General features: G+C 35.1%; 1 protein-coding gene across 3 annotated transcripts in view; it reads left to right on the plus strand.

Moving 5' to 3' along the window:
* The first annotated feature begins 376 nt into the window (after window positions 1-376).
* TDRD3 (tudor domain containing 3) overlaps window positions 377-20232 on the plus strand; it is an 83566-nt gene continuing 63710 nt past the window's right edge. For all 3 annotated transcript variants that reach the window (XM_034665273.1, XM_034665274.1, XM_034665275.1), the window contains exons 1-5: window positions 377-557; window positions 5807-5948; window positions 10279-10350; window positions 12899-13048; window positions 17956-18096. In XM_034665273.1, the coding sequence (XP_034521164.1) occupies window positions 484-557; window positions 5807-5948; window positions 10279-10350; window positions 12899-13048; window positions 17956-18096 (579 nt within the window). In that variant the 5' untranslated portion in view covers window positions 377-483. The remainder of the gene's footprint in view (window positions 558-5806; window positions 5949-10278; window positions 10351-12898; window positions 13049-17955; window positions 18097-20232) is intronic.

The raw sequence follows: 20232 nt of genomic DNA on the forward strand, positions 1-20232 counted from the left end.
GTAAAGTTGATGTTCCTTAAAAAATTACCAAGTTCTTTTATTCCAGATCATCCCTTAATGTACATGGGAGAAGATGGGGGGGGGCGCATGTGAGTAATTTAGAGCACATAATACTGAAAACATCTATTAATACACATTCAATCCAGAAATACAACTGTGTTTTCCTCATACTTTCTGAAAATACATTCAGAATTAATGATTCAGAAGATCCTTCTGAAGTTTTATCTTTAAGTCCCCCAATCCCTGATGGGGGACTTTTGACCTTATTTAATTGACCTTATTTAATTGAAATTGTTATAAATCATGAAGTGTGACCATTAAGGAAGAGAGAAACAGAATAAATGAAAAACAAACCCATGGCTAGAAAGTGATATTTATTCCTTTCTGTTTTGACAGCTTGAAGGTCCATGTGTTTTGCAAATTCAAAAAATTCGCAATGTTGCTGCACCAAAGGACAACGAAGAATCTCAGGCTGCACCAAGAATGCTGCGTTTGCAGATGACTGATGGGCATATAAGTTGCACAGCTGTGGAATTTAGTTATATGTCAAAAATAAGGTGATTGACACTTTAATTTGTATATTTCTTATAGAGCGTGAAGGTGCTATTCAAAATGGATTTTGTTTTACAAATTTTAGGAAGAAGGAATGAACTGTTATAAGTGCCTGTTAAATTTTTTCAAAAGAAATTAAAGAATTTGTATTTCTACTTTATCTGTATAGGAAAATAGGAATGGAGTTACTCTTTCCTTAAATGTAATTTTAAAAAATTCAAGGTGTTTTTGTATGAAAAGTAGTAATTTCCGTTTTTTTTCAGTAAATTTTAGGTCACTCAGAAATTTCCAAGAACAAACAATTTCTCAAATATGTTACCATTTCTTCTTTAACAACTGTGTCCATCACACTAGGAAAGTTTTCTTAGGAAATGATTGAAGCTAGAGACAAGCGCCACTCACTTTCTGAGAGGACAAGGAACTCCATAAGGAACAATATTCCAAATTCTTCTTTTTGCTATTTTTATGAGAAGTTTTTATTTTTATTTGCATAAATTTGATGTGTAACAATGTGTAAGTTTAAATTGTACAGCATTTTACTTTGATACCCTTATATATTACGATTGCTAATGTAACAGTATTTATCACATTACATAATTTATTGTTTTCTGTGTTTATTATACTGTGTATTAGATCTCTGTGGCTTATTTACTACCCATTACAAATTTGTACCCTTAAACACCTTTAATCTTATCCCTCCCCACCATTTCCTGGTAGCCACCATTTTATTCTCTTTTTACAGGTTTAACTTATTTGGATTCCACATATAAATGATACCATATAGTCTTTCTCTGTCTGAATTATCTTGCTTAGCAAAATAGTTTGAGGTCCATCCATGGTGTTCCAAATGGAAGGATATTCTCCTTTCTCATGATGAATAATATTCCATTGTGTATATGTACCACATCTTTTTTACCCATTCGAGTTACTTCCATATTTTGGCTATTGTGAATAATGTTGCAGTAAACATGAGAGTATGTATTTCTAGTCAAAATCCTGTTTTCATTTCTTTTGGAGATATACCCAGAAGTGGAATTGCTGAATTGTATGGTAGATCTATTTTTAATTTTTTGAGGAATCTTCATATTGTTTCGTGTAGTGGTTGGACTAATGTACATTTCTACCAACAACGTTTGAGTTCCCTTTTCACCACATCCTCGCCAACATCTGTTATCTTTTGTGTTCTTGATGATAACCAGTCTAAGAGGTGTAAGGTGATAGGTCATGTGGTTTTGATTTGCATTTCCCTGATGACTAGTAATGTTAAGCGGCTTTCACCTGCCTTTTGGTCATTTTCCTGTCCTCTTTGGGAAAATGTCTGCTTAGTTCTTTTCATTTTTAAATCAGATTGTTTTTTATTATGTTGACAGAGTTCTTCATATATTTTGGATATTAACCACTTATCCAATATATGGTTTGCAAAAATTATCTCCCATTCCATACATTGTCTTTTCTTTTTGTTGTTTCTTTTGCTGCGCAGAAGCTTTTGAGTTTGATGTGGTTCCATTTGTTGATATTTTGCTTTTGTCATTGTACTTTTGTGTCATGTCCAAAGAATCATTGTCAAGACCAATACTGATAAGCTTCATTCCTGTGTCTTATTCTAGAACCTTTAGGTAGCAGGTTTTATATTTAAGTCCTTGATCCATCTCAAGTTAATTTTTGTGAGTGTTGTGAGACGGGGCCCAATTTCACTGTTCTGCATAGAGTTGGCATTCCTGTTGGGATGGAGCAAAGCGAAGAGAAGGAAGGGAAATATTTCCTTTATCATCTATGTCCCCACTATTTCAGTTTGAGCAATTTTCCAAGGTGGGAATTTTCATTGGACATTTGCAGTGTTGTTTTATATGCTCATGTTTGCTGCTCTGGGTCCTTAAAGCTTTTTTCACATAATGTAAACTCCTAGACCATATTTGTCTCCTAAGCAAGCATTTAACAAGTGTTTAGCATCTTTTGTGCTCCAGTCCCTTTATCTGGTGCTAGAGGTACAAAGGTAAAAAAAAAAAAAAAAAAGTTTAGATTTTGCCCCCAAATAGCTCCTCTGCTAATGAGGTAGGCATATAGGCATATAAGTTATAATAAATATATGGGGCGCCTGCGTGGCTCAGTCGTTAAAGTGTCTGCCTTCGGCTCAGGGCGTGATCCCAGGGTCCTGGGATCAAGCCCCTCATTGGGCTCCCTGCTTTGCTGGGAGCCTGCTTTTTCCTCTCCTACTCCCCCCGCTTGTGTTCCCTCTCTCTCTGGCTGTCTCTCTCTCTGTCAAATAAATAAATAAAAATCTTTAAAAAAAAGTTAAAATAAATATGTCAACTAAAAGGATTAAGAGTCAGGATGCCTGGATGGCTCAGTCAGTTAAGTGTCTGCCTTCAGCTCAGGTCATGATCCCAGGGACCTGGGATCGAATCCCGTATTAGACTCCTTGCTCGCCAGGGAGCCTGCTTCTCCCTCTGCCTGCTGCTCTCTCCCTGTTGCTCTCTCTCTTTCTTCAACAAATAAATAAATAAAATCTTTTTTAAAAAAATAGAAAAAAAAGGATTAGGAGTCTAGAAAATTGACGGTATTGGGGAAAGCCAGGAATAAGACTTAAAATATGAATAGGTATTTCGAGAATGGTGAGAGGGAGGAATAGCACGTGCAGGGACATTTTGTCCTGAAAACAAATGAGTGAAAAGTTCATTTGGAAGAGTTTCGGCAATTTGGGATGGTGGTATATGGGAAGAAATGTGATAGGTTGAGGCCTCCAAGCCATGCTCAATAATTTCCCTTCTTTTTTTTTCTTCCTTCAACCTGTATCTGTCTCTGGTAAAGGCACTTCCTTCCTTAGAAGATATATGTTTGTCTAAAATACTGATTTTTATATACAAAGCAGGTTTTGTTGATTTTGTGTTATGTTGTCTTTTTTTTTTTTTAAGTAGGCTCCACGCTCAGCATGGAGCCCAGTGTAGGGCTTGAACTCACAACCCTGAGATCAAGACCTGAGCTGAGATCAGGAGCTGGACACTTAACCTACTGAGCCACCCAGGTGCCCCTGTTGTCTTTTTGAAGAGTGGGAGGGTTCCTACTTTTATGGAGAAAGACAGCCTCTCCTCCTTTGACAAATTCAATTAAACCCACTACAGAGGAGTTCACAAATGACTCAGAAAGACTTGTCATGTAATGGCTGCTTCTCTGATTTTACTGCTGTGTTTTTCTCTGAGCTAAATGAAAACACAAGATCGTCCAGAGAGGAGGGTCCCTTATGTTGTTAACTGTCTTCTTTTGTTGAATTTATTGCAATTTGACAATTGAAAAAAAAAATACTACCACTTGCTCTATGACTTGTCATTGAAGTGGCATGTCTACTTTTGTTGCTGTAAAAGCAACAGCCTGCAGAACTGTTCTTACATGTGAACATTTGGGAGACTTTTATCAAAGTTGTATTGGTTAGTGGTTATCTTAGAAGCAAAGGAGAATAACTCACTAGAGAGGATACGCCAGGGTTGGGTATGGACTGTGTTGCCTTCAGTGGACATTGCATTTCTCTGGGGTGCTTTTTTCAACTCTTCTGTCCTACTTCCTGATTGGCTTCAACTTTTAAACACCCACTTCTCACTGTTTTTGTGTTTATTTGTCTTGTTATGGCTTTTTTTAAATAATATTTTTTATTATATTATGTTAGTCGCCATACAGTACATCCCTAGTTTTTGATGTAAAGTTCCATGTTATATTATCATAACTTAAACGTCCCTGTAATTTGCATCCAGTCTTTTAAGTTCTTATGTAGTTTCTTCTATTGCTAATTTATGTTTCTAGATTTTCATCGCATTTTCCAATTTCACCAGTTTGTAAGAAATTATTGGCTAAAAATGGTTTTGAAGAATAAGTTTTATGTAAATGATACAATGCAGTAATTATAGTAGTTTCTTTAAAGTAAAGAGTATAATACATCCTATAGTTGAAACTTTTTTTAATCCTTAAATGATGATACGGAGTTATGAAAATCTGGATCTGCTGATTGCCTGAAACTGGGAAAAACTTCACTTAGTATAACTGTATTCAATTGTTGCTGATACTGAACCCTGATAAATACTGTCCTTAGTTATTCACTACCACAGAGTTCTCTATTTAAGGGTTAGGTTGGGCACGCTCTTTATGACTATTTGTTCTATAAGTTACATGTTATGAAAAAGCTAGGGATCCTCAGAATAGTGTTTATCAGATAATGTCTTACTGTCTAAGAGATCTTTGAGGATTTAAAAATGGGTGTATTTTATTTCTTCTTGTTAATTGTTTTAAAACCATCTTTCTTCAAAATATACCAAAGATATCAATGCTTTTACTGATTTTGCTGTTGCATATATCAGCACATGGTGAATATCCTGAACTTTAAAAATGTGGACAAGATGAAGCCATTTCAGCCTGATTTTCTAATTTGTCCTAAGTGTTTGAGAATAGTCTTTACTCCTATTTAGAGTACTTTATCCCTTGCTGCATGTGCAAAGAGATGGGGCAGGACACAGTATCTGTGCTTTTACTTTATAATAAATCTCAATAATGAAATGGTTCCTTCCACTGTTTCTTTTACCAAGCAGCTGGTAGGGGGATAAACATTTTGTCTCTGGCTTTTGTAAAAGGGGTCATGGTGTACTGTTTGCCCTAAGTCTGATAATATTTAGCCTATCACAGACAAGTTCTTTTAAGATTAGTAAACTTTAAAGTAAATAACTCTCATTTGAACTTTAGATGGTTAACAAAAAAGAGCGTTGTTTTGTATGGATTATTGTAACTCATATAGATGTAAAATTTCTAGGTTTATTACTGGTCAGATATCTTTTCGTGTATTGAAATTTAATTTTGCACGTAGTGTATCTTTGCAATGCATAGTCAAAACTCAGAGGGAAAAATGGCACATCTTCCATTTGTACGGCATGCCATGCACAGCATGAGAAAGTCTTTTCATATCTCTTATTCTGTTTATCTTTACTGCAAATTAGTGAGGTGTGATTTTTATTGTCCACATTTTTTTTTTTAATGGGGAAACTGAGGTTCATTTGTCAGTAAGGTAAAAAGTGACAGCCTTGGACCTGGCCTTCTGACCTCTTCCCTGTAGGTGATCTATTCGCACTATATAGCCAGTCTCCTGAAAAAAAAGTTTTTGTATGAGTGTGGTTTGAAGAACTTGGCCAGGTTTAGGACTGAATTCCGGTTTGCGGAAGGAGATTCAGTGTGTTTTAACTCTATTTTGTTTGTTTGTTTGTTTTTTGCTTTGCTTTAGCCTGAATACACCACCTGGAACTAAAGTGAAGCTCTCAGGCATTGTGGATATAAAAAATGGATTCCTGCTCTTGAATGACTCTAACACCACAGTTCTTGGTGGTGAAGTAGAACACCTTATTGAGAAATGGGAGTTACAGAGAGTAAGTGTAAACTAAGAAAAAATGGCTTGAACTTTTAAAAAAACTGCACTTTTTTAAATTGTATTCTGTGTTTTAAGGAGATCTTCCCAGAATGAACAGTAAAACTAGTCTTTTATGTCGGAGTTGAATCACACGGAACACAGTGATCCTTATAGAAAACTATCTAACTTGGTTAAAGTAGAAATATTCTTTGTCTTGAGCAGATGTCATTTTCAGTATTCACTACATTTTAGTACATATTTTAAAGGGTAATTCTTTACTGACAAGTTTTCAAAACTCCCAAGATGCCATTTATAAACTATGTGTAATGTATCTGTGTATAATTCTGCAAAAAACTAGTGTTTGTGAATATATATATGAACATAATGTATGTCTGTTTATCTCATGTACAATCACACATACATACAACTGAAAGCAAATTTTATATATAGAATTTCACATTAATGGAGATATTCTTATTCATTTTCTTCCCAGGCATGTTAGTTGATGTTTTTCCCATTTATATTAATGATATTTTCATCCTCTTAGTCATCTAGGTTATCTCATGATTTTGTCTCTAATTTGCCTCCAGCAATCAATGCTCTTGATCCACTGCAGTCAGATCTTAAATCGATCCCTTGCTCTCCAGTTCCATTGTTGTTGCTATAGTTTGTCTTTTTTTTTAGCTTATTTTTTAAATTTTTAAAAATATTCACGACTTGATTATTTTAGTTTAAGTCTTTTGCATCTCTTGCCCGGACTATTGCAGTAGCCTTTTTACTGGTCTCTCCATATATCCTTTCTCCATATTCTAATTTATTTTATATATTTCTTCAAGATTATCTTCCTTCAGCATCACTCAGAACACATCACACCCTGCTTTTATGTCAAATGCCTTAATTCGGCATTCAAGGCTGTTCATAGTCTAGCCCTGGTTCCAGTTTTCCTTTTTAACTTTGTAAATTATTTTACATGGATTTTGTTCTAACCAAATGGAACTACTTACTCTTTCTTTGATTCTCTATGCTTTCCTCAGTTATACTTTTGGAGGAAAAAAATTTTCCCACATTTATATCATTCATCTTGTTCTCTTTCTCCTGATCCCTTCATGGCCCATGCTTTTGGACCCTGGTCAAATGCTTGCTTTTTTACCAAGTGAAGTAGTTGCTTCTTATGGAATTCTTGGAACATTTTATTTGTATCAAGAAGCATATTACTTTCTACCTAGCACTAAAATTATGTTTACTTATCTCCTTTAATAGATTGCAAGCTTTTTGAGGTCAGAATTATTTGTACCTTTGTTCAATTCCATGAATATTCGTTAAGCAGTCTGTAGTATTATGCTAGGCTCTTGCATCAGTAAACCATGTAATCCTCCTAACAGTCTTATGAGGGAGTACCATGTCCATATGATCAGAAAATGGACTTAAAGAACTGATAAATAACTTATTTTATGATTAGAGAGCTGGTAGGTGGTAGATCTGAGACTTCCCGTATCTCTAAACCAGAGCCTGGATGCTTACATACAAAAAGCATTATAACTAATGATTGTGGAATGAGTGAGTTACAAAGCACATAGAACTAATTACTTTTTGCTAAAATTGATGTTCTTCTTGTGCTACCCTCAAATCTTGCCTGTTACCTAGAATGAGCCAAGGGGCGTAGCAGTAGAAGCTTTTGCTATTTTATGATACATTATTCTTCTCTATTTTCTTAGTTTGAATGTGCCTCTGTTTGGGAGGTAAATAGAAATAGAAATTTAGGCACTTTTTTTAATTCCTTAGTATTCATTATACTAATGTGCTACATTTAGGTTTGCAGTATTATGCATTATAAGATAATGTTCCATAACTGCATTGTTTAGTTAAAATGTTACAGAAGTAAGTAATTCAGAAGTGGCTTGATAGTTTTACATAAATAGCCAAGTTTATGAACTTTGAATTTCCTAGAGAAATCCCACCCATTCCATGTAGCTCTTTCTTTTCACAAGTTAATAAATTGTTTTTTTATTATTAGAGATTTTTTAAAATGTGGTAAGATGCCCTCAAGTCAGACCAGTACCTTGTATTATTTACCCAACCCCAGCCAGAACTGCTTCACTAACTATAGAGTGAGTCAAAACATTCCTAGAAACTTCCTCACCCCTAAAACACAAACACACACACACACACACACACTGATTATTAGTAGTTTGATAGTTGTCCGTGTAATGTTTTATTATATTATGTTTGCGTTTTGTTTCCTGAAAGCTGTGTTTTTTTTTCTTGTTAGGAGACAATAAAAATTTACATTAAAAAGAGTTTAAAAACATCTTAATATGATTATAGTTCTCTTTGGTTTCATAGCTGTTGTTTCTGTTTTCATTTGGTAACCATAGTGATGTAGAAACCATGGAGAATTCAATTATTTAATAAGCATCTGGCAGGTGGCACACATAGAAATCAGATGTACACATAGAAACCATAAACCATAGAGTTAATTTTGAAAGAGGGCCCTAACCGTTTTGTAAAATAAATAGGGGACATTGGGCAGTATTTAAATTAAATGTCCAGGTGTTGTAGCTATAACAAATTGGTAATAGATAGGTGACGAGGAAGAAAAACTCAAACCTCGAAATGTTTTGTATGTTGGATAAAGACAAATTCTAGAGAGTTCTGAACAAGATGTAATTTGCAAAGTAATGTAGTTTCTGTAACATTTTAGTGCTTCTTACCCTGTTCCCATGACAGATCTGTTTTTTTTTTCCTTTGGTATGTATGTATGGTAATGTATACATAACATACAATTTGACATTTAACCATTTTAAGTGTAAAATTCAGTCGCATAAATACATTTATATTGTTAATACAACCATCACATCCATCTCTAGAATTTTTGTCTTCCAAAACTTAAACTCCGTACCCATGAAATAACTTTGCATCCCCCTACAGCCACTTCTGGTCCCTGGTAATCACCATTCTACTTTGTCTTTATGAACTCATCTACTTTAGGTACTTCACATAAATGGAATCATATGATATTTGTCCTTTAGTGTCTGGTTTATCTCACCTAGCATAATGTTTTCAAGGTTCATCCATGTTGTAAAATGTGTCAGAATTGCCTGACTTTTTAAGGCCGAATACTATGTCATTGTGTGTGTGGTAACATTTTCCTCATTCATCCGTTGATGGACATTAGGGTTGTTTCTACTTTTTGGCTAATTGTGAACAATGCTGTTATGAACATGGTTGTGCAAGTATCTGTTCAGGTTTCTGCTTTCAGTTCTTTTGGGCATATAACCAAATGTTAAGACTAAAGGCAGTAATACTGTTGAGTTGATTAAGCAAAAGTAATTTAAACTGTATAGGAATGTCACATTTCTTTACAAGCTATTCTTGAGATTTTAACCTATTAAAAAATATAAAACCAGCAGGGGTGCCTGGGTGGCTCAGATGGTTAGGCGTCTGCCTTTGGCTCAGGTCATGATCTCCAAGTCCTGGTATCAAGCCCCACATCAGGCTCTTGGCTGGCTCATCAGGGAGCCTGCTTCTCCATCTCCCTCTGCCTCTCCCCCTGCTCATGTGCTCTCTCTGTCTCTCAAATGAATAAATAAAATCTTAAAACAAAACAAAAAACAGCAAATCCATACAATTATCTAGAGGTCCTTTTCTCAGCTTCAGTTTAGATATAAGAAAAGGATTATTCAAACAGCAATCATTTCAATTTATACTATAACTTCCTCAAAAAGCTCACATGAGCTGCTAATAATACTATCTCTCAATACACATTATACAATTTAAAACATAGGATTTCTACTTCTCATCCTGATGAATGCACAAAAGTCAGACTTCATCTCTCTCTATAAACAAGTAGGAATCTGGACAACATGTAAGGAACAACTGTTTAAGACACAGAACAATAAGTAGTGCAGGACTATAATCCGTGAAAGAAAGAGAAAAAAACAAAACAGATGAGCTCTGCATTTCTGCTCAGAAGCATGATGCAGACAGAGAGTATAGAGAGTCAAGTTGAGAAAATGAATTTCATGGTTTAGGCTGGCTGAAGCAACTGGAAGTTGTAGGGCAGAGTTTTGTAAAAGAGGGACATGTAGAGAAAAGAGGCCCCAGAAACCAACATATGAATTCCCTGAAGTCATTGCTGGGAACCAGAATGTGTAGTTTAGTATGGGGAGGTGAGGGGAGAACCTTTGCCTAATTATTGCCTAATTACATAAAATATTTTATGTAGTTTGAAATAATTTATAGAAGACTTTTTTTCCTGTTCTGTATAATCTACTAAAGTAAGTGGATTCCTGGTACATTGTACATTGTAAATGGTATAATTTCTGTTTTATGACTCACTTTTCTCACAGAGCTTGTCAAAACACAATAGAAGTAATATTGGAACTGAAGGTGGACCCCCTCCTTTTGTGCCTTTTGGACAGGTAATGACTTTCATATTGGGAGATGAATTTTAATCAGCAAAAAATTGTTTTTCATTTGTATTCAAACTGTGTTTAGTTTTGTGCTGAACTATTCATTTAGAGGTCATGGGAGTTATGTGGAAATATATTAAATACAGAAATTTAATAATTGTAGGGTTTTTCTTTAATTAAATTGTTGGTGTAGATGCTTTTCTCAAGAGCTGTTAACCCAAAGATTGAAACAATTAAGAGGCACACCTGAGGAGAAGCAACTTAGAACTAATTAAGATAGGATGGGGGGGCATTATTATTATTTTTTTTTTGAGAGAGAGAGAGAAATTCAAAAGTAAGAAGACAAATGTATGCTGTAATTTCCCACTTTGTCAGTAGAAACACAAGAGGGAGAGAGAATGAAAGTATCAACAGAAGGATGAGACATAAATGTGAGAGCACAGGCAGGGAAGGGCGTCAGTGCACTTCAGTAGGGCCTGCCGTCTCAGCTGTCCTCTCCTGGATTCTGTTCTTCTGCCTTGATCCAAATACCCCTGTCAGGCAAGAACTTAATTTTATTTCTATTTGGTATTTATTTTTTTAACCACAGCATCCCTGATCCTTCTCTCATAAAAGCTAAAAGTGTTCTACTTCCTATTTTTCAACCCACTCTCTGCAAAATGTTACATTGAGGTAACACCTTGGCTGGTGGGTATCTTGGGTCTTCCTGACTGTACTCAGCATTAAATTGTATTCACAAGTCTCCTGCAATCTTTCCCTACTTTATCCCTGCTGAGTCTGAGAATATTGCCTGTGGCATCTTTCTCTTTGCTTCATGATGCCACCAGCATTTAGCTGTTGGTAATCTGCCTTGCATTTGCTCTTTAGTTTTCTAAACTTAAGAGCTAAAACTAAAAACTAAAAACTAGCACTGTGAGTGCTAGCTCACAGTGAAATGAGTTGGGGACACAACAGGTGGGAAACAGAGCTATAGCATAACGGCTTTTTTTTTTTTTTTGGCGTGAAAAAGACATCTGGCTGATCAGGAGATAAACGGATAGAATCGGTTGACTGGCATCAGACGAAGGCAGACGCTTAACCCAGTGAGCCACCCAGGCATCCCTGCATCATTGCTATTTTGAAAATACTTTAAAAATACACCAATTTTGGGGCGCCTGGGTGGCACAGCGGTTAAGTGTCTGCCTTCGGCTCAGGGCGTGATCCTGGCGTTATGGGATCGAGCCCCACATCAGGCTCCTCTGCTGTGGGCCTGCTTCTTCCTCTCCCACTCCCCCTGCTTGTGTTCCCTCTCTCGCTGGCTGTCTCTATCTCTGTCAAATAAATAAAATCTTTAAAAAAAAATACACTAATTTTACCATGTTTTGGAGCAAGGCATGGTCAAGATGAGAGGAGGCATGATGCCCGATAGTCTGATGCATGTTGTTGCTCTTTTTTCTTCTACCAATGTAATAAACCTTCAGAATGGAAACAGCATAAACAGTCTGGTAATTTGTATTTGAATCTAATAAATATATGTTTGCAAGAATTTGCTTTCCTCTTAAACATTGTGGTGATAATATTTCTTTCATGAATTGCTCAGAGAGACTTATAATCTAATTATTTCAAGATTATGAAGAGTTTTTTAGTTTTTTAAATTAGGAAATATAATAAAAGTTATATTTCTGATAATATATTTTTTATAAAGCCCATTCTGAAAAATTCTTATTCATTTTATCTTAGCCTTGTACATGGGTTAAGATGGATAATGCTGGATGTGTTCTGGTATCGACAGGATATATTTATGTTGCTGAAAATCTGTATTTGTATAACATATTTGTTTGATAGCATGTTTTTCTTTTTTTATTGAGTTGAGACAAGGTTCATTCTATAGGATTTTCACTGCTAGGATTAGAAGGGAGAGCAGAACTTGGGGCTTATTTTTAGGCGGTGATAGCTTTCTTAATTTATCTTATGAAACTAAAAATCAAAAACTTTGTAGCCTGATTGAGAGAACAGGTATGTTTTTAGTTTTTGGTTTATAAGTTCAGAGACAGCTCTTTCTATTTAAAATAACCATACTATTTAACCTTCATATGCATATTGTGGCATAACACGGAAATCAGACTTTAAATAAAAAACTGAACTTATCTCTTCTTGTACAATAGTATTGACTGTTTGAAATTTAGAATTATTTCACATCGGAAACCGGGGATGTACTGTATGGTGACTAACATAATATAATAAAAAATCATTAAAAAAAAAAGAAATTTAGAATTATTTGAAGTCATTATCCTAAAATGCAACTTAAATTTCTTGGTTCAATGTATGTTTTAAATATGTGCCCTATTTTAGTTGGCCACATTTTTATGTAGCATTACATTTTATTTACCAGTTACATTTATTTAAAAGTTAATTTAATAAATTTTCTACCTTTTTTAAAAATCTATGGTAAAGAATTATATTTTTATGAGCTCTCAGTTTTTGTCAGTGACACATTTTTTTTTGAGGTATTGCTTTCTTATGAAAAACTTGAATTCTTTTGGAAATACTGAAGTGTTTTATTTTTATTCATTACCAGAAGTGCATATCTCATGTCCAAGTGGATACTAGAGAACTTGACCGAAGAAAGACATTGCAAGTTACAATGCCTGTTAAACCGACAAATGATAATGATGAATTCGAAAAGCAAAGGACTGCTGCTATTGCGGAAGTTGCAAAGAGCAAAGAAGTAAGAAACTAAATCATTATAAATTTCTCTTATTTGTTGTCAGTATGTTCTATTTAGGTTACTCATAATCATTATTGTCTTTTCATATAAGGTAACTAATTCAACAAACTTTTCACATCCTTCTTGCATATTTCATCAGTAGAAATGCCACGGTAACTTACAGAGTCTTAAGCTTATACATTTTGCTCATATGTTTTTTCTTAATCTCCTTTACAGTTCTTTTTTTTTTTTTTTATTTGAGAGCGTGAACTGGAGAGAGAGAGCATGAGTCATGGGGGTGGGGGAGCTGAGAAGGAGAGGGAGACGCAGACCCCCTGCTGAGCAGAGAGCCCATACAGAATTCAGGACTGGATCCCAGGACTCCCAGGACTCCCAGGACTCCAGGATCATGACCTGAGTTGAAGGCATATGCTTAAGTGACTAAGCCACCCAGGCACCCTCTCCTTGACAATTCTTGCTAACAGAATACCCTTTTCTCCCTCTTCCCTTTCTTAATAGAGTAACAACTGAATGCAATACTTGCATTATGGCAGAGTTAGTTATGTTAGTTGGTCTAAATGCCACTTTGGAATGCAGGTAAAGATCAGAGGATAAATCAGTAGTTCAAGGATTAACATTTTTGTTAGTTTTCATTCTTCAATCTACTTAGTTAAAAATAATTTTTTTCTTTGGATCATATGTATTTATATACACACACACAATATCCATCATGTTCTATTAACAGCCAAATGGTTTTCTTTTAATTATTTAAACTTTCTTGCTTATTTGAAATAGGTGTTTTCTCTAGTTATTTCTTGATTTTAGACTTTGATGAGAAATTTTTATTCATGAATTTGTTGCTTAGACAGACTTTTTTTTTTTTTAAGATTTATTTATTTATTTATTTGACAGAGACAGCCAGCAAGAGAGGGAACACAAGCAGGGGGAGTGGGAAAGGAAGAAGCAGGCTCCTAGTGGAGGAGCCTGACGTGAGGCTCGATCCCAGAACGCTGGGATCACGCCCTGAGCTGAAGGCAGACGCTTAACCGCTGTGCCACCCAGGCACCCCTAGACAGACTTTTCTTATCAGTGAGATTGAAAACTTTATTCATTAGAAGTTTAGCTAACCTTGAGATCATGACCTGTGCTGAAATCAAGAGTTGGATGCTCAACCAACTGAGCCATCCAGGCGCCCCCTAGGGAGTGTTTTAAATGCTTAGGTTAAATCAATGAACAAAATAGGCAAAAGATCCCTGCCCATATCAAGCTTATATTTTAGTAAAGGAGACAAACTATTAGCACACTGTGTAAGTAAGTTATATAGTAGGTTAGATGTTGGTTAAGTGTTATAGGAAAAAAAAAAGTAGAGTAGGTTGGGGAGTTTGGCGTGCCAGTTGGGGATGAGGTGCACTTTAAAATGGGATGGTCAGAAATTGAAAATTCTTTTAAATTTTTGTGTAGTTTATATTCTAGTGAGGACACTAATATAAACATGCTAAATAGGTAAGTTGCAAATTTCATTTTTAAATATAGTAATTTGATTAGGTCTCAGGATGATGAGATTTGAGCTAGGACTTGAAGGAAATAAGAGAATTAGCTATATGGTTATGTGAGGTAAGAAAAGCCCTTGCAAAGGTTCTAAAGCAGGACTATATATTCAAGGAATAGGAAGGTAGCCAGTGGAAGCAGAGAGAACAAAGGGAGAAGAAGTAGACTATAAAGTCAAGGGTGACGATGGAGGTCAGCTTATGTAGGTCTCTGTAAGTCATGTTAAAAACACTGACCTTTATTCAGAGAGAAATGAGAGCCTTTAGAGGTTTTCAGCACAGCAGTAGCATCACTTTAAAAAGCTAATTCTGGCTGCTAGGTTCAGAGTAGATTTTAGAGAAGAAAATTGAATCAGGCGAGTTAGAAAATTATTAAAGTAATCCAGGGAGGGAAAAATAATGGTAGCCAGGTGATGATGGCAGCTGTATAGATGGTGCCAAGTGCTCAGATTCTGGAATTTTTAAAGTAGGGCTATCACGATTTCTGAGAGATTGAATGGGGTACATGAGAAGAAGAGGTGTCATGAATAATTCCAAGGGTTTTGCCCTAAAAAGTTGGCAGGTAAGAGTTGCTTACTTTGAATTGGAGAAGACTATGGTGGAACAGGTTTGACGATAGAGATTTGGTATTCGGTTTTGAACATATTAATGTTGAAGTGTGCCTGTTAGACATCCATGTGGCTTCATAGGCAGTGAGACAGAGGAGTATAATTGAAAAAGTGAGCTTTGGAAGAGATATGTATTTGGAAGTTGTAGACGTATATGGATGCCTTTTGAAAATCATGAGGCCGAAGGAGATCACCAAATGAGTGCTGAAGGGAAGAGAAAGGGGTAATGAATGAACCCTGTAGCACTAGAGGTTGTATGAAAGAGGTTGAACCAACCAAGGTGCAATCAGAAAGGTAGGATCAAAACAAAAGAATGCAGAAATTGCATCATGGAGAAAGGGTATTGAACTCGTCAAAAGCTGTTGAAAGATCATATAAGATGTGGTCTGAGAAATGTATAGAGTTGAGGAATTCATTTCCTCTAGATTCCTCTAGACATTCATGGGGATGGTAGTTAAGATAAAATATACAGTGCTAAGGGAAAAGTGAGTATGAAATTATCAATGGATGGGTTGATGTGGTGAAAATCTGTTCAAGTTCTGTAATGATTATTTCAGTTTTTTCAGTGAGGAAGTAAGCAAGATCAATAGTAACAATGGAGGAGAAGATGTTGGAGGTTGAGGAGTAAGGGGAATATGTAAAGTAGTGGTCTAGAAGACTGGGAGGGTGGATGGGCTAGGGAAATAAAATAAGATTGCTAGGGAGCCTTAAGGGCCCGCTTGAGTTTCATGGTCATGATGATTTCACAGATTCCTAAATTGTACAGTATGGACAAGGTGGTGTCACTCATAAAGGACACCATTTACCTTATGGGTGATGTTTAAGTTGTGTTGTTTCTAGATATTTATATGTTTAGTGAGTGGCAACTGTTATAAAACAGTGAAAAGCAATTCTGAAAATTTATCCTATTGTTTAATCCATAAAAATGGAAAGAAAACAATAAAGAAAAGCATCCAGAAGATGGGACTGTTTCACTAGTACCAAAAGAAAAAGTACTTTTGGAGTTACGGAATTTAAATTCCAGAAATATATTTAATTTGGAACACATCAGTGTCCAGAGTTCTCAGGTAACTATGTTTTAATGTATTAAACAGAACAGTTAATGTTGCCCTGGATTGTGAATGTTTACTATGTGCCAGTTACTAAATTGATCACTTTGTGTTGTTGATGTCATTTAATTCTTACAGTGTCCCAATTAGGTAGGTTTTCTGATCCCTGTTTTAAAAGTGAGAAACCTGTCTTGTAGGAAGTAAAAGTAACTTGCCTGAAGGCAGGAGCTAGGAAGTGGCTGAGCTAAGATATAGTCCCAGTCTTGTCAAGTTCCAAAGCCTGTTTTCTTAACTATATCACACTGTCTCCCAGTCTAATAAACTTTATATCACAATAATATAAACTCATTTTTTTCTTTATGGCTTTATAAGTGATGACTGTCAAGACATTCCAAATCTATTACATAAAATTAAAAAAAAATGAATGAATTTCGTTATACACTTCGGTCTTTGAAAATGTAGTTTTAATTTTGGTTTAAATAAAATTTAAATATTGAGGTGCATCAACTGCTTAATCAATATTTAATATGTTGTCTGGTTAATGCTTATATCATTTTTCTATTTTTCATGTTCTGTTTCTTTATATTTTCATCTGATTCAAAATAATTTCCCAGTATTATATAAATTTATATCTAGGTATGTGTTCTTACTGTCATAATTTTAAAACACATGTAAACTATTATTAGTAATAAAAAGCAAGTATTCACTTCTTCCTTTTTTATTAGATCTATTAGAACTATAAAGATATTGTATAACCAAATGTTTAATTTAATATTGTACAAGTAACAGCAATGGGTTGCTTTTCAGTCATGATTTTGTATCTTTCCAAACTAATGTTCTTTACATTCTAGTCTTTTTACAATAGTTTTGATAAAAATGAGATCAAATCAGATTTTCAAATGTGATTAAACATAGTTATTCTAATAAGTCATGCAAAATAAGAAATAATGGACTTTAGAGTTTTTATACATAGTTGGTAAGATGGCATATTATGTAATTAATGTAAAAATAAATTAGTAATGAGAGTTTTAATCCAGTGTTAAAATTCATATTATTTGTTTACTTTTTAAGATCATATAATCAGGGGCACCTGCGGGGCTCAGAAGCACATGACTTCAGCTTGGTTTATGATCTCAGGATCCTGGGATTGAGCCCAGCTTCAGGCTCCCTGCTCAGCGGGGGGGTCTACTTGTCCCTCTGTCCCTCCCCCTACTCTCTCTCTCAGTCTCTGTCTCAAATAAATAAAATCTTAAAAAGATTACACAATCATATTACTGGATCACAGATATAATGTAACTGATTCCTAGACATGTTTAGTGCCTTGCTAAAGATAGACTTGCTATATAACCCAGGTCTCATGATATCAGTAAAGTATTGTACCCTAGAATTATTTTAACACCTGATCTCCATGATGCTGGTACTATTTTAGTTTCTATATTGTTGTCTACTTAAGTTTATTCTGATGACTTGCCTAGAAGGCTTAAAGATTTAAGTTAATGTACTTTTTGTATTGCTTCACCTGGACTTGTAGAAAGAAGAGATTATGGCTAGTAGATATTTGTTTAAAAAGGATTAGTTAACATTTCATTTTTTTCATGTAAAACATAATCAAGAAGCTTTTAGTTGCTTCAGTTTTACTAGGTGTTTTTAGTTGTAGGTTAGTCTTAAGAGCTATTTTTAAATGTTATTTACTTACATCTGTTTTGTTTTCCTCTTATCAAAAGACCAAGACATTTGGAGGTGGTGGTGGTGGTGCTAGAAGTAATCTCAACATGAGTGCTGCTGGTAACCGAAATAGAGAAATTTTACAAAAAGAAAAGTCAACCAAATCTGAGGGGAAACATGAAGGTGTCTATAGAGAACTGGTAAGGCTAAAGAATCAGCCACAAAATTAATGTGTTCTTCCTTGCCTTGATGATTTTTATGTTCTTCCTTGTAACCACTGCTGGCTTTGTTCAGTGTATTATGGATAGAATTCACAATTCTAAGAAGGCTTTCATTAAGGACTATAGTTAACTTATGGAAAATTTGGATTAATTGAAAGATGATTTACTCAGAACCTCCATTTTACTTAAATTTCTAATGTCCAAATAGCATATTTTGGAACAGATTGGTAAAAAGCCATCAAATTAAATAGAGGACATTTAATAGAGAGTATATTCTATAAGATGATGCATCAGGAACATCCCTTCCCTTTCCCGCATTTTTCTCAAATTTTGTCTAAAGTAATTTTGTTTTCTTTGCTTCGCTCTTTGGGAAAAATATGTTAGAACAAGTACATGTGTATTATGGTCTCCTTTGCAAAATATAACTGGATTTTTGAGATAAATGGTAGGAGTCAAAGTTATTTCTGGTATTCTGCAGTGTCCTCAGATATAAGGGAACTGACAAGAATTCATTTTCCTCTGCCTTTAGAAATTGAATGACTTCAGATGATTTTATCTGTAGGGTACAGAATACTAAGACTGGCTTAAATAATAGGGATTTATTATTTCACATAACTAGAAATTCAGAAGTAGATGGTTACAAAGTTTGATAAATTCAGCAGTAACAATGTTGGAGCTCTGATGGGCATCTCTGTGACTTTTTTGGCTTTCTTCTCAGGGTTACAGGATTCTCTGTGTATTAAATCTTCACACAAAAAGTTCAAAGGCAGGAAGGAAAGGGTGTAGGTCTATTTTATCAGATATGAAAATATTTTCTGAAATCTCCAGAAAATTCCAGTTATGTGTTATTGACTAGAGCTAGGTCACATGTCCACTTCTAAATCAGTCATTGGCCAAGGAGAATGGGTTTATAACTGTGGGCCAGGCTGTCTCTCCCTTGAACATATGACCATTTCATTCTTTTAAAAAAATCAGTTTTCAGGTTAGAGTAGATATAGTAAGCTGAAAAAATATGGTCCCTAACTAAAGAAGCCTTCAAACTTCAGTGAATTGAGAATACTTCTCTAGGGAATGTCTTGCCATAGACCATCAGAGACCAGTAGTTTGGGGTTGTGGTAAGGATTAAACACATGAAGAGAATGATATCACAAAGATGGTGGAGTAGAGAATCCAGGATTGGCCCTGCCACCCAAACAACTGTTGAGCTGGCAAGTACTCTTTGAAACAACTATTTTAGAAGTCTGGAGCCTGAGAGTCAGACACTTGAGCATCCAGAATAACAAGTGATGAAGAAAGAGGCTGGTTACTGGCTGACCATGGGGATAATGGAACAGAGACTTCAGTGATGCTATACCACAAGGAATATAATCCTTGCAAAGAAAGTTTGGACAGGTCACTAAACAAACTTACAGTGGCAGCTTTCATCTACTAACAACAGCAGTCCCTGAGGAGGAGGGAGAATCTGATTTCCAAAATTACTGCCATTATAGTTTTCGAAATGTCCAGTTCTCAACAACAAAAAAAATTACAAAGCATATCAAAAAACAGCAAAGTATGACCCATTCATAGGAAAAAAAGAAATTGACAGAAAATATCCCTGAAGAAGCCCAGACATTGGACTTACTAAACAAAGACTTAAACTATCTGAAATGTGCTCAAAGGTCTGAAGGGAACCATTACAAAGAACTAAAAGAAATCAAGAAAACAATATATGAACAAGTAGGGAATATGAGCACTGGTTGTTATATGCAACTAATGAATCATTGAACACTTCCTCAGAAACTAATGATGTACTATATGTTGGCTGACTGAACATGATAAGAAAAAAAAAAAGAGAAATTATAAAAAAGAAGCCAAATAGGATTTCTGAAGCAGAAAAGTACAGTACCTGAAATAAAACATTTAATTAGCAGATTCAACATCAGACTGGAACAGGCAGGGGAAAGAATTGGTGCACTTTAATGTAGGGCATTGAAATTATCAGGTCTAAGATGCAGGAGAGAAGAGTGAAGAAAAATAGAGGATAAGGGACTTATGGGGTACCATCAAACATACCAACATGCACATTATGTATGGGAATCCCAATAAGAAAAGAGACAGGAACAGAAAAATTAT

The sequence above is a fragment of the Ailuropoda melanoleuca genome, chromosome 7 (assembly GCF_002007445.2).
Source record: "Ailuropoda melanoleuca isolate Jingjing chromosome 7, ASM200744v2, whole genome shotgun sequence".
In the NCBI taxonomy this organism is placed as follows: domain Eukaryota; kingdom Metazoa; phylum Chordata; class Mammalia; order Carnivora; family Ursidae; genus Ailuropoda; species Ailuropoda melanoleuca.